Source organism: Bos indicus x Bos taurus, chromosome 29, assembly GCF_003369695.1.
Source record: "Bos indicus x Bos taurus breed Angus x Brahman F1 hybrid chromosome 29, Bos_hybrid_MaternalHap_v2.0, whole genome shotgun sequence".
Classification (NCBI taxonomy): Eukaryota; Metazoa; Chordata; class Mammalia; order Artiodactyla; family Bovidae; genus Bos; species Bos indicus x Bos taurus.
The window spans coordinates 30,990,740-31,007,564 of NC_040104.1; the positions used below are offsets into that span (position 1 = coordinate 30,990,740).

The following is a 16,825-nucleotide window of genomic DNA, read 5'->3' on the forward strand; positions in this document are numbered from 1 at the left end:
CCAACATATGGAGGATGAACAACACCCTGCTGAATAACCAACAAATCACAGAAGAAATCAAAAAAGAAATCAAAATTTGCATAGAAACTAATGAAAATGAAAACACAACAACCCAAAACCTGTGGGACACTTTAAAAGCAGTCCTAAGGGGAAAGTTCATAGCAATACAGGCATACCTAAAGAAACAAGAAAAAAGTCAAATAACCTAACCCTACACCTAAAGCAACTAGAAAAGGAAGAAATGAAGAACCCCAGGGTTAGTAGAAAGAAAGAAATCTTAAAAAATTAGGGCAGAAATAAATGCAAAAGAAACAAAAGAGACCATAGCAAAAATCAAGAAAGCCAAAAGCTGGTTCTTTGAAAGGATAAATAAAATTGATAAACCATTAGCCAGACTCATCAAGAAACAAAGGGAGAAAAATCAAATCAACAAAATTAGAAATGAAAATGGAGAGATCACAACAGACAACACAGAAATACAAAGGATCATAAGAGACTACTATCAACAATTATATGCCAATAAAATGGCCAAGGTGGAAGAAATGGACAAATTCTTAGAAAAGTACAACTTTCCAAAACTGAACCAGGAAGAAATAGAAAGTCTTAACAGACCCATCACAAGCACGGAAATTGAAACTGTAATCAAAAATCTTCCAGCAAACAAAAGCCCAGGTCCAGACGGCTTCACAGCTGAATTCTACCAAAAATTTAGAGAAGAGCTAACACCTATCCTGCTCAAACTCTTCCAGAAAATTGCAGAGGAAGGTAAGCTTCCAAACTCATTCTATGAGGCCACCATCACCCTAATACCAAAACCTGACAAAGATCCCACAGAAAAAGAAAACTACAGGCCAATATCACTGATGAACATAGATGCAAAAATCCTTAACAAAATTCTAGCAATCAGAATCCAACAACACATTAAAAAGATCGTACGCCATGACCAAGTGGGCTTTATCCCAGGGATGCAAGGATTCTTCAATATCCACAAATCAATCAATGTTATACACCACATTAACAAATTGAAAAACAAAAACCATATGATTATCTCAATAGATGCAGAGAAAACCTTTGACAAAATTCAACATCCATGTATGATAATAACTCTCCAGAAAGCAGGAATAGAAGGAACATACCTCAACATAATAAAAGCTATATATGACAAACCCACAGCAAACATTATCCTCAATGGTGAAAAATTGAAAGCATTTCCTCTAAAGTCAGGAACAAGACAAGGGTGCCCACTTTCACCATTACTATTCAACATAGTTTTGGAAGTTCTGGCCATAGCAATCAGAGCAGAAAAAGAAATAAAAGGAATCCAAATTGGAAAAGAAGAAGTAAAACTCTCACTGTTTGCAGATGACATGATCCTTTACATAGAAAACCCTAAAGACTCCACCAGAAAATTACTAGAACTAATCAATGATTATAGTAAAGTTGCAGGATATAAAATCAATACACAGAAATCCCTTGCATTCCTATACACTAATAATGAGAAAACAGAGAAATTAAGGAAACAATTCCATTCACCATTGCAACGGAAAGAATAAAATACTTAGGAATATATCTACCTAAAGAAACTAAAGACTTATATATAGAAAACTATAAAACACTGGTGAAAGAAATCAAAGAGGACACTAATAGATGGAGAAATATACCATGTTCATGGATTGGAAGAATCAATATAGTGAAAATGAGTATACTACCCAAAGCAATTTATAGATTCAATGCAATCCCTATCAAGCTACCAACGGTATTCTTCACAGAGCTAGAACAAATAATTTCACAATTTGTATGGAAATACAAAAAACCTCGAATAGCCAAAGCTATCTTGAGAAAGAAGAATGGAACTGGAGGAATCAACCTACCTGACTTCAGGCTCTATTACAAAGCCACAGTTATCAAGACAGTTATGGTATTGGCACACAGACAGAAATATAGATCAATGGAACAAAACAGAAAGCCCAGCGATAAATCCACGCACATATGGACACCTTATCTTTGACAAAGGAGGCAAGAATATACGATGGATTAAAGACAATCTCTTTAACAAGTGGTGCTGGGAAAACTGGTCAACCACTTGTAAAAGAATGAAACTAGAACACTTTCTAACACCTTACACAAAAATAAACTCAAAATGGATTAAAGATTTAAACGTAAGACCAGAAACTATAAAACTCCTAGAGGAGAACATAGGCAAAACACTCTCCGACATACATCACAGCAGGATCTTCTATGACCCACCTCCCAGAATATTGGAAATAAAAGCAAAAATAAACAAATGGGACCTAATTAAACTTAAAAGCTTCTGCACAACAAAGGAAAGTATTAGCAAGGTGAAAAGGCAGCCTTCAGAATGGGAGAAAATAATAGCAAATGAAGCAACGGACAAACAACTAATCTCAAAAATATACAAGCAACTCCTACAGCTCAACTCCAGAAAAATAAATGACCCAATCAAAAAATGGGCCAAGGAACTAAATAGACATTTCTCCAAAGAAGACATACAGATGGCTAACAAACACATGAAAAGATGCTCAACATCACTCATTATCAGAGAAATGCAAATCAAAACCACTATGAGGTACCATTTCACGCCAGTCAGAATGGCTGTGATCCAAAAGTCTACAAGCAATAAATGCTGGAGAGGGTGTGGAAAAAAGGGAACTCTCTTACACTGTTGGTGGGAATGCAAACTAGTACAGCCACTATGGAGAACAGTGTGGAGATTCCTTAAAAAACTGGAAATAGAACTGCATTATGATCCAGCAATCCCACTGCTGGGCATACACACTGAGGAAACCAGAAGGGAAAGAGACACGTGTACTCCAATGTTCATTGCAGCACTGTAATAGCCAGGACATGGAAGCAACCTAGATGCCCATCAGCAGATGAATGGATAAGAAAGCGGTGGTACATATACACAATGGAGTATGACTCAGCCATTAAAAAGAATACATTTGAATCAGTTCTAATGAGGTGGATGAAACTGGAGCCTATTATACAGAGTGAAGTAAGCCAGAAGGAAAAACACCAATACAGTATACTAACGCATATATATGGAATTTAGAAAGATGGTAACAATAACCCTGTGTACAAGACAGCAAAAGAGACACCGATGTATAGATCAGTCTTATGGACTCTGTGGGAGAGGGAGAGGGTGGGGATATTTGGGAGAATAGCATTGAAACATGTATAATATCATGTATGAAACGAGTTGCCAGTCCAGGTTCGATGCACGGTACTGGATGCTTGGGGCTGGTGCACTGGGACGACCCAGAGGGAGGGTAGGGGAGGGAGGAGGGAGGAGGGTTCAGGATGGGGAATGCGGGTATACTTGTGGCGGATTCATTTCGATATTTGGCAAAACTAATACAATACTGTAAAGTTTAAAAATAAAATAAAATTAAAAAAAAATAAAAAAACAAAAACCTTAATCTGTGTTTTGCTGTATGATGAGTACAGATATTTGCAAAAAAAAAAAAAAAAAAAAACCCCATTACTAAATGAATCAAGATAATTCCTCACTTGTATAAAAAAATTCATGGTATTTAAATTTGAAATAAGTTTTTTAGAGTTTCAACTCATACTTGAAGAGGAAAAGTTAGACAAAGGATTCTTTCCAACTGAGGGAGCTATAACCACTCTGCATGACAGGAAAATAAAATAGGAAATTATGTTCGTAATCAGGTGGGAATTGTGTGTGAAGAAGTCTTAAATTTGATGTATTCGTTCATTGAGTTATTCATTCACACTGCATAAATTTAGTTCAATTTCCTTATGATGCTCATCAAACTGACTCTCTTTAGAGTAGTTATGTATGAGATATACTTTCCATTACATTGTTTGCTACTGTAGAAACAGTATAAAGTCTAAATCCTGTGAGTTTTTACAGAGTTTTCTGCTCTCTTTTATCCTTCCTGTCTAAAAGAAGAGAAGGTACTCAGTTATGGGACAAAGAAAAGCCCGAGTGTCACGAGGGAGATGTAGCTGACACATTCTAAGGGTTTAGATTCAGATGGCTAACACTGTGCCTCCATTTCTGAAGTAACAAACATTTGTCTATGACTCTAGGTCAAGTCCAGCAGACAGAGTACTCTTATGAGGCCTGGAAGAAGAAATGGTTTCTGAGCATCAAAATGCCCTTTGCATGCAATGTACAGGTGTCAGAAACAGGAGAACTCTAAAACCATATTGTTTAAAGGAAATTTAGACCCTAGTGCATCCGTGACTCTATTAAACTAGACTCCAAGTTGATGCGCATCCAGCTGATGGTAGAAGTAAATGCTTGCTGTTTAGAGGGAGCTTTCAGAAACTAGTATCAACTACAAATTTGAAACCAAAATTATTTTAGAAAACAGCATAGATAAATAACAATAAACAGATTTAAATGTAAGACCAAAGAAAGTTCCATATTTTCTAATAACTGTGTTAATGCCAATACATCAAATCCATCAATTTTTGTTGAATAAAAAAACAATCTTTTATAGTACAGATTCTACTCAATTTATGAAAATCAGCTACATCTCATATCATGAAGGACTTATCTGTGAACAAACCAGAAGCACTGCTGACATAATTTAAATAAATTGTTAATATTTTATAACTTCTTAAAAGTATGTTTCTTTCCTCAGAATAAAAGCTTGAAACACAAACTGTTGTTTGGAAACAAGCTATGTGGCCTACATGCAGAAGAGGTGAGTATGTTTTCCTTTCTTAAAGCTTCAAGTGAATAGAAACAGTATTAGTGCCAGATGTTGTTTTTAACCCAAGACATCTGGTGACTCTGTTCCCTTAAAAATAACTGCAAACATTGGAATAAGAAAATAAAAACACATTTCAAACTTTTAGGTATTTTGGATGTTTTAACATTTCATCACCAAATAGAAAAAATGTTAAGCCACTGAAGTGTTACTTTCCTAAATGATATTCTGGATTCCTTCTTTAACTGGATTATTAAGAGTTCCTTACTAGCAAACACCTGCAAGTCCATTTTTCAGTTTTCACTTCTGGTACCCTCTATGTGGTGATAGAGAATCCTCCTGCCAGTGCATGAGAGGCAGGTTCAATCCCTGGATCTAAAAGATCCCCTGGAGAAGGGAATGACAACCCACTCCATTGTTCTTGCCTGGGGAATGCCACGGACAGTGGAACCTGGCAGTCTACTGTCCATGGGGTCACAAAGAGTGGACATGACTTAGGACTAAACAACAACATCAACAATGTGATGTCTGTACCTGTTGGAGACTAGAGTGGCAAAATGAGGATTCTAGGACTGAACATAAAATGAAAGAAACAAATAAATTCACTGGTTCTATTAGATGGACAAAAATACTGTCTCATACAATATTGCCCCCTAAGTGTGGGGAAACGTCATTCTGTTTAATTCAGTTTTAATTACAATCCATTTTTTCATTTCCTGTTCTTCCAAATGAAATATGTAATGTAGAAATATAGCTCACAGTCAGTAATCCTTAGTGACAGTAAAGAGAGAGTAGAAATAGTGTCATAGTAGAGTGATACTTCAAGGAGAGGAGACTGCACTTAATGTGTTAAGTTGGAGCCTCAAAGGAGCATACAAAAAGACTAGTTGTGCAAAAATATAAAATAATAATAATGGAAAAGCCTGTGAATGATAAGGCCCAGGCATGTTAGTCTTCAGTGAAAACCAAATACTTGTGAAAGGAAGAGGGAAAGAGACAGGTTTAGGCAGAAGAAAAACAGTCTAACACAAGTTTATCCCTTTCCCCATAGCAGATTAGAAGCAAGGCACAGAGCTGGTGAACAACTTCTACCGTCTCCTAAATATGGAGCCACCTCTTAATTCCAAAAGCTGTTTCCTGATATTATCACCTTCTAGCAGAAGGAACAGGAAATATTACCTTGTGACTCATAAACATTGATCTTTAGGAGTCTATCTAGAAAGTAATGGCACATATGTCCTTGTATCCTATTTGCCAGAACTAGGTCACAAGCCTAGCTAACTTGTAGGAACCTGGAAAAGGCCATTAGGTTGGTGTTCATGTGCTAACTTGTAGGAACCTGGAAAAGGCCATTAGGTTGGTGTTCGTGTGCTCATGCAGAATTTGGGATTTTTTAATTAAATAAGGTGAGAATACTCCTTGGTGGACATGTATAAGTCACTATTGAGAGTCTAGCATGCAATATGATTATCCACTTATAATGTCTTTACAATAATATTATATATGAAATGAATAGAGCTGTTAAATACATTGAAATTGAAAGGTTGATGCCCCATAAATGAGAAATAAAACTGAATGGCATATAGATATGAGCCTGTGTATTTTATTTTCTCCACTGTATTTTTCTATTTGGATATCAATAGACTCTCATATTGTTTATATTTGCTAAGTTTCTAGACATATGGCATACCTAGTGTACAGTTTTTGAATATTACCTTTAAGAGGGTAAGCAAGTGGAGCTGTTTTGAATAAGGACCATCTGAATTGAAGCTATATTCTGTGACAATTTACATGTTCCCAGAGTTCACACAGCACCCACGTACATGTAAAAGAGGTGGCCCTAGGAGAAGGGGTGTGTGGTGTTTAGAAACAAACAGAAGAATGAAAACCAACAATGACGACCTGGGTCTACCTATAGTTTTTAGCCCCTTAGTTCAAGAAAGACTCACATATTGTCTTCATCTTAGCTTCTTAGAGGACGTATTATTTCTGTATTCTTATTTATGAATTCCTAGAGGTTTCATTTTCTTAATTCAGCAGATCAATTCAGTTGGCTCCTGAAAGGAATGTCTGTGAAAAATTGTTTCTAATATTTGAACCTTTCAAGGGTGTGCCATTTACAACATTTTCAAGATTCTACTCTAATGATGCTCCCCCATTAAATGATGAGTTAGTAATTATAACACCATCATAACACAGTCCCCCATTTTGCCAGCTAAAATACTTTGCATGGTTGGAAACACTCTGAATATAAAAGTAAACTGAATAACAGTTGCAGTTTGATAACTGAGAGACTCATAAGCATTCAGCGAATGCTTAGAAAAGCACAATATTTCAAAAATATAAGTGGGATTTACTTATTAAAGATGATTTTCATATCAGCACTGTTTACTAGGATATAGTAATTCCATGAGGATCATGTAATTTATTGGGCACTATGACCAGCTACTTTTATTTTTTGTTTTTTAAATAGGCTTTATTTTTTAGAGACATTTTAGGTTCATAGCATAATTGAGCAGAAAGTTCAGAGTTCCCATATACTCCTGCCCCCACACATAACCTCCACCATTATCAACATCCTCCACCAGAATGGTAAATCTTTTATAATCAATGAAACTACACTGATGCGTGATTATCATCCAGAGTCCCTAGTTTAGTTTAGGGTTCATTCTTGGTGGTGTACATTCTATAGATTTTGACAAATATATGACATATATCCACCCTTACAGTATCATATAGAAAAGTTTCACTGACTTCATCTGTGGTTTAAGAAGCCCTTCCGGTAATTCTTATGTACATTAAAATTTAACAACCATTTCATTACTAAATTTTAAACCTAAGTTGAAAAACATAGTCAAGAAATGAAGACTGTATTAAATCCTGCATCTAAACTGAAAGTGTACTGGATTTATCCTATTCTCTTATTTTATTGAAGTATAATTGATTTTTATTAGTTTCAGGTGTATAACAGGCATTCAGCATTTTATATTTTATTTAATAATGGCTATGTTTGCTTGTGCTATACAATATATCCTTGATACTTAATTTATTTTATACATGATAGCATGTATATCTTAATCCTATATACCTGCCTTGCCCCTCCGCATCACCCCTTCCCTGTTGGGAACCGCTGGTTTGTCCTCTATACCTGTGAGTCTGTTTGGTTTTTTTTTTAGATTTATTTTGTTTTATGTTTTTTTGGTTCCACATATAACAGGTAACATAGAGTATTTGTCTTTCTCTGTCTGACTTTCATTATATATATTTATACCAATATCCTTTTTATCCATTCATCTTTGATGGACACTTAGGTTGCTTCCATATCTTGGCTATTGAAGCAATGCTGCTATGAACATTTAGGAAGATGTATCTTTTTGAATTAGTGTTCTTACTCATTTGAGTAACTCCCATACTGTTTTCTGTAGTGAGGCAGTGGTAACCCACTCCAGTACTCTTGCCTGGATAATCCCATGGACGGAGGAGCCTGGTGGGCTACAGTCCATGGGGTTGCTAGGAGTCGGACACGACTGAGCGACTTCACTTTCACTTTTCATTTTCATGCATTGGAGAAGGAAATGGAAACCCACTCCAGTGTTCTTGCCTGGTGAATCCCAGGGACAGGGGAGCCTGGTGGGCTGCCGTCTATGGGGTCACACAGAGTCGGACACGACTGAAGCGACTTAGCAGTAGCAGCAGCAGCACCAACTTAAAGCACCAGCAACAGTATACTTGGGTACTTTTTTCTCCACATCCTTAACAACATTTGTTACTTGTAGACTTTTTGATGATAGCCATTCTGACAGATGTGAGGTGGTATCTGTTTATGGTTTTGATTTGCATGTTCTTGATAATTAGCAACGTTAAGCATCGTTTCACGTCTTATAGTTTCATGGATGGTTTCTTTTGCTGTGCAAAACTTCTTCAGTTTAATTAGGTCCCATTTGTTTATTTTTACTTTTGTTTCTTTTCTTTTGGAGACAGATCCAAAAAACATTGCAATGAATTATGTCCTGCATATTTTCCTCCAAAAGTTTTACAGTATTTGATCTTACATTTAGGTCTTTAATTCTTCTTGGTTTAGTTTTGTATATGGTGTTACAGAATGTTCAACTTAATATTTCACATGTAGCTGTTTTGGTGAGCTAAAACAAAAATTGAATTTTATTGAGGTATAGTTTTCATAGAATTAATCCCATTTATCTATATACTTTGAGGGTTTGACCAATATTCAAGTTAAGGGCTTCCTTCATAGCTCAGTGGTAGAGAACCTGCCTGCAATACAATGAGTTCAGTCCCTGAGTCGGGAAGATCCCCTGGAGAAGGAAATAGCAACCCACTCCAGTGCTCTTGCCTGGAGATCCCATGGACAGAGGAGTCTGGTGGACTGCCATCTGTGGGGTTGCACAGAGTCAGATATGACTGAAGTGACTTAGCAGCAGCAGCCAGTATTCTTGCCTGGGAAATCCCTTGGGCAGAGAAGCCTGGCGGGCTACAGTCCATGGGGTCATAAAAGAGTCAGACAAGACTTAGTGACTAAACAGCAAAAACAACTAAACCTCCCACTTGATATTTTATAATCTCTACCATCAACCCCCCCAGCCCATGTCAACTAGTAACCTGATTTACAACCTAGTCTTTTGTCTTTTCTAGGATATCATATATATGGTAATTTACAAAATAAAGCTTTTTTTGTGAATACATAGTATAAGACCTTAGAAATCCACCCATATTGTTACATATTTCAGATTTTATTTAAAACATCAGATCAGATCAGTCGCTCAGTCGTGTCCGACTCTTTGTGACCCCATGAATCACAGCACGCCAGGCCTCCCTGTCCATCACCAACTCCCGGAGTTCACTCAGACTCACGTCCATCGAGTCAGTGATGCCATCCAGCCATCTTATCCTCTGTTGTCCCCTTCTCCTCTTGCCCCCAATCCCTCCCAGCATCAGAGTCTTTTCCAATGAGTCAACTCTTCGCATGAGGTGGTCAAAGTACTGGAGTTTCAGCTTTATCATCATTTCTTCCAAAGAAATCCCAGGGCTGATCTCCTTCAGAATGGACTGGTTGGATCTCCTTGCAGTCCAAGGGACTCTCAAGAGTCTTCTCCAACACCACAGTTCAAAAGCATCAATTCTTTGGCGCTCAGCCTTCTTCACAGTCCAACTCTCACATCCATACATGACCACAGGAAAAACCATAGCCTTGACTAGATGAACCTTTGTTGGCAAAGTAATGTCTCTGCTTTTGAATATGCTATCTAGGTTGGTCATAACTTTCCTTCCAAGGAGTAAGCGTCTTTTAATTTCATGGCTGCAGTCACCATCTGCAGTGATTTTGGAGCCCCCCAAAATAAAGTCTGACACTGTTTCCACTGTTTCCCCATCTATTTGCCATGAAGTGATGGGACCGGATGCCATGATCTTTGTTTTCTGAATGTTGAGCTTTAAGCCAACTTTTTCACTCTCCTCTTTCACTTTCATTAAGAGGCTTTTTAGTTCCTCTTCACTTTCTGCCATAAGGGTGGTGTCATCTGCATATCTGAAGTTATTGATATTTCTCCCGGCAATCTTGATTCCACCTTGTGTTTCTTCCAGTCCAGCGTTTCTCATGATGTACTCTGCATATAAGTTAAATAAGCAGGGTGACAATATACAGCCTTGATATACTCCTTTTCCTACTTGGAACCAGTCTGTTGTTCCATGTCCAGTTCTAACTGTTGCTTCCTGAACCTGCATACAAATTTCTCAAGAGGAAGATCAGGTGGTCTGGTATTCCCATCTCTTTCAGAATTTTCCACAGTTTATTGTGATCCACACAGTCAAAGGCTTTGGCATAGTCAATAAAGCAGAAATAGATGTTTTTCTGGAACTCTCTTGCTTTTTCCATGATCCAGCGGATGTTGGCAATTTGATCTCTGGTTCCTCTGCCTTTTCTAAAACCAGCTTGAACATCAGGAAGTTCACGGTTCACATATTGCTGAAGCCTGGCTTGGAGAATTTTAAGCATTATTTTACTAGCGTGTGAGATGAGTACAATCGTGCAGTAGTTGGAGCATTTTTTGGCATTGCCCTTCTTTGGGATTGGAATGAAAACTGACCTTTTTTTAAAAATTTTATTTTATTTAACTTTACAATATTGTATTGGTTTTGCCATGTATCAAAGTGAATCTGCCACAGGTATACATGTGTTCCTTTTCCAGTCCTGTGGCCACTTCTGAGTTTTCCAAATTTGCTGGCATATTGAGTGCAGCACTTTCACAGCATCATCTTTCAGGATTTGGAATAGCTCAACTGGAATTCCATCACCTCCACTAGCTTTGTTCATAGTGATGCTTTCTAAGGCCCACTTGACTTCACATTCCATGATGTCTGGCTCTAGGTCAGTGATCACACCATCGTGATTATCTGGGTCGTGAAGATCTTTTTTGTACAGTTCTTCTGAGTATTCTTGCCATCTCTTCTTAATATCTTCTGCTTCTGTTAGGTCCATACCATTTCTGTCCTTTATCGAGCCCATCTTTGCATGAAATGTTCCTTTGGTATCTCTGATTTTCTCAAAGAGATCTCTAGTCTTTCCCATTCTGTTGTTTTCCTCTATTTCTTTGCATTGATCGCTGAAGAAGGCTTTCTTATCTCTTCTTGCTATTCTTTAAATATTTAAAATATTTAATTTTAAAACATGGCTCACTCTTTTTTAGCATTCCATTTCATGTACGTATGATAATTTGTTTACTATTCACCACTTAAGGGACATGTGGGTTATTTCCAGCTTTTGACTCTTATGGATAAAAGTACTAAGCATTTATGTATGTATTATCATTTCTCTTGCTTGAATACCTACAAAGAATTTCTGTCTAATTTATTTTATAAGAAACTATCAACCAGTTTCCCCAAATGACTATAGCATTTTGCATTCCCACTAACCTATTTTTCAAATATCATTTCATGTAACTGTGATAATCTATTTCCATGTATTCTTTTTAATCCTGCTGAAGAATCAGAACCTATAATCTTAGATGGATAAAGACAAATAATTGAGGTCCTAATGTTAGAATGTTTGAAATTGGGACGGCTCTGGAAAAATAGGAATGCTTAATCGGCCATCTGTGGCTCACCAGAATGTCTTCCAAACAGTAGACAAACATGTCTGCTGGGAGATATGTCTTTCTTACAAACACTTTTTTGTTTGTAATAGTCCTCATAAAAAGCATTATCCTAATAAACACTGTTTATTATCTTAACAAACACTGTTCACCTTAACTTCTTAGCATTCTAGCTACTTCCCTCACCTCTTGGAACACTTGCTTGCTACCTCCCCTTTATATTCAATATACAACCAAATATAAACTTGACTGTCAACTGAAACTCATGTTTATTTAATCTTTAACAATTTATAAAATTAAAAATAAGCAGTGAAACTGAGCAATACATATCTGCAGGTATATGTATAGATATACCTCATTTCAATTCAGTCGCTCAGTCATGTATGACTCTTTGTGACCCCATGGATTGCAGCATGCCAGGCTTCCCTGTCCATCACCAACTCCCAGAGCTTGCTTAAACTCATGTCCCTTGAGTCAGTGATAACATCCAACCATCTCATCCTCTGTCATCCCTTTTTCCTCCTACCTTAAATCTTTCCCAGCATCAGGGTCTTTTCCAGTGAGTCAGTGCTTCCCATCAGGTGGACAGAGTATTGGAGCTTCAGCTTCAGCATCAGTCCTTCCAATGAATATTCAAGACTGATTTCCTTTAGGACTGACTGGCTTGATCTCCTTGCAGTCCAGGGGAATCTCAAAAGTCTTCTCCAACACCACAGTTGAAAAGCATCAATTCTTCAGCGCTCAGCTTTCCTTATAGTCCAACTCTCACATCCATACATGACTACTGGAAAAACATTAGTTTTGACTAGAGGGACCTTTATTGGCAAAGTAATGTCTCTGCTTTTTAATATGCTGTCTAGTTTGGTTATAACTTTTCCTACAAGGAGCAAGTGTCTTTTAACTTCATGGCTGCAATCATAATCTGCAGTGATTTTGGAGCCTCAAAAATAAAGTCAGCCACTGTTTCCCTATCTATTTGCCATGAAGTGATGGAGCCAGATGCCATGATCTTAGTTTTCTGAGTGTTGAGTTTTAAGCCAACTTTTTCACTCTCCTCTTTCACTTTCATCAAGAGTCTCTTTAGTTCCTCTTCGCTTTCTGCCATAAGGTTGGTGTCATCTGTGTATCTGAGGTTATTGATATTTCTCCATGCAATCTTGCTTCCAGCTTGTGCTTCATCCAGCCTGGCATTTTGCATGATGTACTCTGCATATAAGTTAAATAAGCAGAGTGACAATAGATAGCCTTGACGTACTCCTTCCCAATTTGGAATCAGTCCATTGTTTCATGTTCAGTTGTAACTGTTACTTCTTGACCTGCACACAGATTTCTCAGGGGACAGGTCAGGTGGTCTGGTATTCCCATCTCTTGAAGACTTTTCCAGTTTGTTGTGATCCACACAGTCAAAGGCTTTGGTGTAGTCAGTAGAGCAGAAGTAGATATTTTTCTGGAATTTTCTTGCTTTCTTGATGATCTAACGGATGTTGGCAATTTGAACTCTGATTCCTCTGCCTTTTCTAAATCCAGCTTAACCATCTGGAAATTTATGTATCATGTTATGTTGAAGCCTGGCTTGGAGAATTTTGAGCATTGCTTTGATACTGTGTGAGATGAGTGCAATTGTATGGTAGTTTGAACAATCTTTTGCATTGCCTTTCTTTGGGATTGGAATGAAAACTGATGTTTTCCAGTCCTGTGGCCACTGCTGAATTTTCCAAATTTGCAGGCATTACTGAGTGCAGCACTTTTACAGCATCATCTTTCAGGATTTGAAATAGCTCAACTGGAATTCCATCACCTTCACTAGCTTTTTTCATAGTGATGCTTCCCTAAGGCTCACTTGACTTCACATTCCAGGATGTCTGGCTCTATGTGGGTGATCACACCATCATAGTTACCTGGGTTATGAAGACCTTTTTTGTATAGTTCTTCTGTGTATTCTTTCCACCTCTTCTTAATATCTTCTACTTCTGTTAGGTCCATACCATTTCTGTCCCTTATTGTGCCCATCTTTGCATGAAGTGTTCCCTTGGTATCTCTAATTTTCCTGAAGAGATCGCTAGTTTTTCCCCTTCTATTATTTTCCTCTATTTCTTTGCATTGATCCCTGAGGAAGGCTTTCTTATCTGTCCTTGCTTTTCTTTGGAATTCTGCATTCAAATGAGTTTATCTTTCCTTTTCTCCTTTGCTTTTTGCTTCTCTCCTTTTCACAGCTATTGTAAGGCCTCCTCAGACAACCATTTTGCCTTTTGCATTTCTTTTTCTTGGGGATGGTGTTTATCTCTGCCTCCTGTACAATGTCACATACCTCCGTCCATAGTTCTTCAGGCACTCTGTCTATCAGATCTAAACCCTTGAATCTGTTTTCCCAGTTTTACTATATAATCATAAGGGGTTTGATTTAGACCATACCTGAATGGTCTAGTGGTTTTCCCTACTTTCTTCAATTTAAGTCTGAATTTGCCAATAAGGACTTTATGATCTGAGCCACAGTCAGCTCCTCGTCTTGTTTTTGCTGACTGTGTAGTGCTTCCATCTTTGACTGCAAAGAATATAATCAGTCTGATATCAGTATTGACCATCTGTGATGTCCATGTGTAGAGTCTTCTCTTGTGTTTTTGGAAGAGGATGTTTGTTATGACCAGTGTGTTTTCTTGGCAAAACTGTTTGCCTTTGCCCTGCTTCATTTTGTAATCCAAGGCCAAATTTGCCTGTTACTCCAGGTGTTTCTTGACTTCCAGTCCCCTATAATGAAAAGGATATCTTTTGCGTGTTAGTTCTAGAAGGTCTTGTAGGTCTTCATAGTACTGTTCAACTTCAGCTTCTTCAGCGTTACTGATTGGGGCATAGACTTGTATTACTGTATTATTGAATGGTTTGCCTTAGAAACCAACAGAGATTTCTGTCATTTTTGAGATTGCATCCAAGAACTGCATTTTGGACTCTCTTGTTGACTATGAAAGCTACTCCATTTCTTCTAAGGGATTCTTGCCCACAGTATTAGATATAATGGTCATCTGAGTTAAATTCACCTATTCCTATCCATTTTAGTTCACTGTTTCCGAAAACATTGATGTTCATTCTTGCCATCTCCTGTTTGACCACTTCCAATTTACCTTGATTCATGGACCTAACATTCCAGGTTTCTATGTATTATTGTTCTTAAAGCATCAGATTTTTTACTTCCACCACCAGTCACATCAACAACTAGGTGGTTGTTTTTTGCTTTGGGTCTGTCTCTTCATTCTTTCTGGAGTTATTTCCCCACTGATCTCCAGTAGCATATTGGGAAAATACCAACCTGGGAGTTCATCTTTCAGTGGGTATGCCTAGATGACTCATTCTGTGTGTGTGTGAATTTTGCGGGGGAGGGTTGAGGAGAGGAACAATAAGCCACTTTCTTTAAATATTACCTTTTAAACAGTACACTTCTTTGAACAGGTTTCGGTTTTTTCTTCCTGCCTAGAATAGCTGGATGTCTGACTCCCAAAGCAGAGATTAAGCTTTTCTCTTTCACTTCTAGACTAGTTGAACTCTTTTTTTGTTTGGCTGCAAAGTTCATTCTTGCGCAGTTAAAGGAATTTTAATCTTGACATTTGAAAATGTAAATGAAATTAAGTCTCTAATTCATGTTTTTGTTCTTACAGTCAAAAAAAATTCAGTCCCAGCTGAAGGAGCTTCGTTATGGGAAGAAGGATTTATTATTTAAGGTAAGCATCTTTCTCCCTACTTCCTCCAGCTGGCTGGTTCAATACCTAAACTATAATACTATTTAGCTTAAATTTAATTTCCAGGTTTTCACAGGAATTAGAGTTATATTTGACTGAATTGAAGGTGCTTTCATTTTATTGCCTACTTAATTAATGGAGATAAATACAGATATGGTTTCCTGGGTACATTCTTAATCAAAGGCAGACTTCATTTCAAGGTGTTTAAAGCCTCTTTGTAAACTTCAATTACTGTAATTCAACATTGAGGAATACTGCCTTTCAGAATGCTTTTACATTACAGTGAGCATATATTGAACACTTTTCAAGAGATCAGGTTCACTGGTGACCTACATTCTTGACTTTCAGAGATCCCTGCATTAGTCTCTTTATTATAATCTTTATATTTAATCATGGTTGATTGATTTTCATTATTTATACTTTCCTTTACAAGACTGTAGGTAGACATCTATCACAAACTATGGTTATGGTTAACTGACTAATGGCCTCCAAAATATATCCATTGCTAATCCCTAGAACCTGTGAATGTGATATTTTATGGCAAAAGAGACTTTACAGATGTCATTAAGTTAAGGATCTTGAGGTGGGAAGATTATCCTAAGTTATCTAGGTGTATACTGAGTATATTGCACACGTTTTTAATAAGAGTAATACAGGATGGCTTAAGTAAAAAAAAAAAAAAAAAAAAAAACGGATTATGTAACCTTTGGAGAAGTTGGAGGAGGAAAGACAATGCAAAGGATTTTCCCACATAGCCTCTGGGATAAACAGCCCTTTCAACACTGATGTTGCTCGTAAAATTCATTTCAAACTTCTGACTTTCCAAACTCTTAAGAGAATAAGTTGTGTTGTTTAAGTCACTGAGATCAAAGTAGTTTGTTATAGCAGCAAAAAGAAACTAATACAGATACTTCCTTTTATCTCCCTTGAGCAGAGAAGCTGAGCCTTTACTTGTGCTTGTGGTACACCTGCATTCCCAAATGCAGTAGATAATAGAATATTAGGCTTTTCGTACTAGGAATAATACTTTGTTTAATAAGTAAATGTAAATTAATTTGTGTGTAATATCTGTTTTTCAAAAATGTTTCCACTACAGTGATCATTCCAATCTATCTTCAGGTTTAATTTGAGATAATTCTTCATGTTATTTAATGTTTGGAAAATTCTTTAGTTTTTCTGTTGAAAACAGTAAAAAATAACTTCTCACTTTTCTCTGACACATTTACTTTTGGATTAGAGTCATACAAAGGTGTTCCTATGATGAGAACCAATATTTATTAAATTC

General features: G+C 37.1%; 1 protein-coding gene across 3 annotated transcripts in view; it reads left to right on the top strand.

The window, feature by feature from the left end:
• Positions 1 to 16,825, top strand: part of LUZP2 (leucine zipper protein 2) — a 517,912-nt gene that overhangs the window by 389,919 nt on the left and 111,168 nt on the right. For all 3 annotated transcript variants that reach the window (XM_027532163.1, XM_027532165.1, XM_027532164.1), the window contains exons 6-7: positions 4,638 to 4,700; positions 15,460 to 15,522. In XM_027532163.1, the coding sequence (XP_027387964.1) occupies positions 4,638 to 4,700; positions 15,460 to 15,522 (126 nt within the window). The remainder of the gene's footprint in view (positions 1 to 4,637; positions 4,701 to 15,459; positions 15,523 to 16,825) is intronic.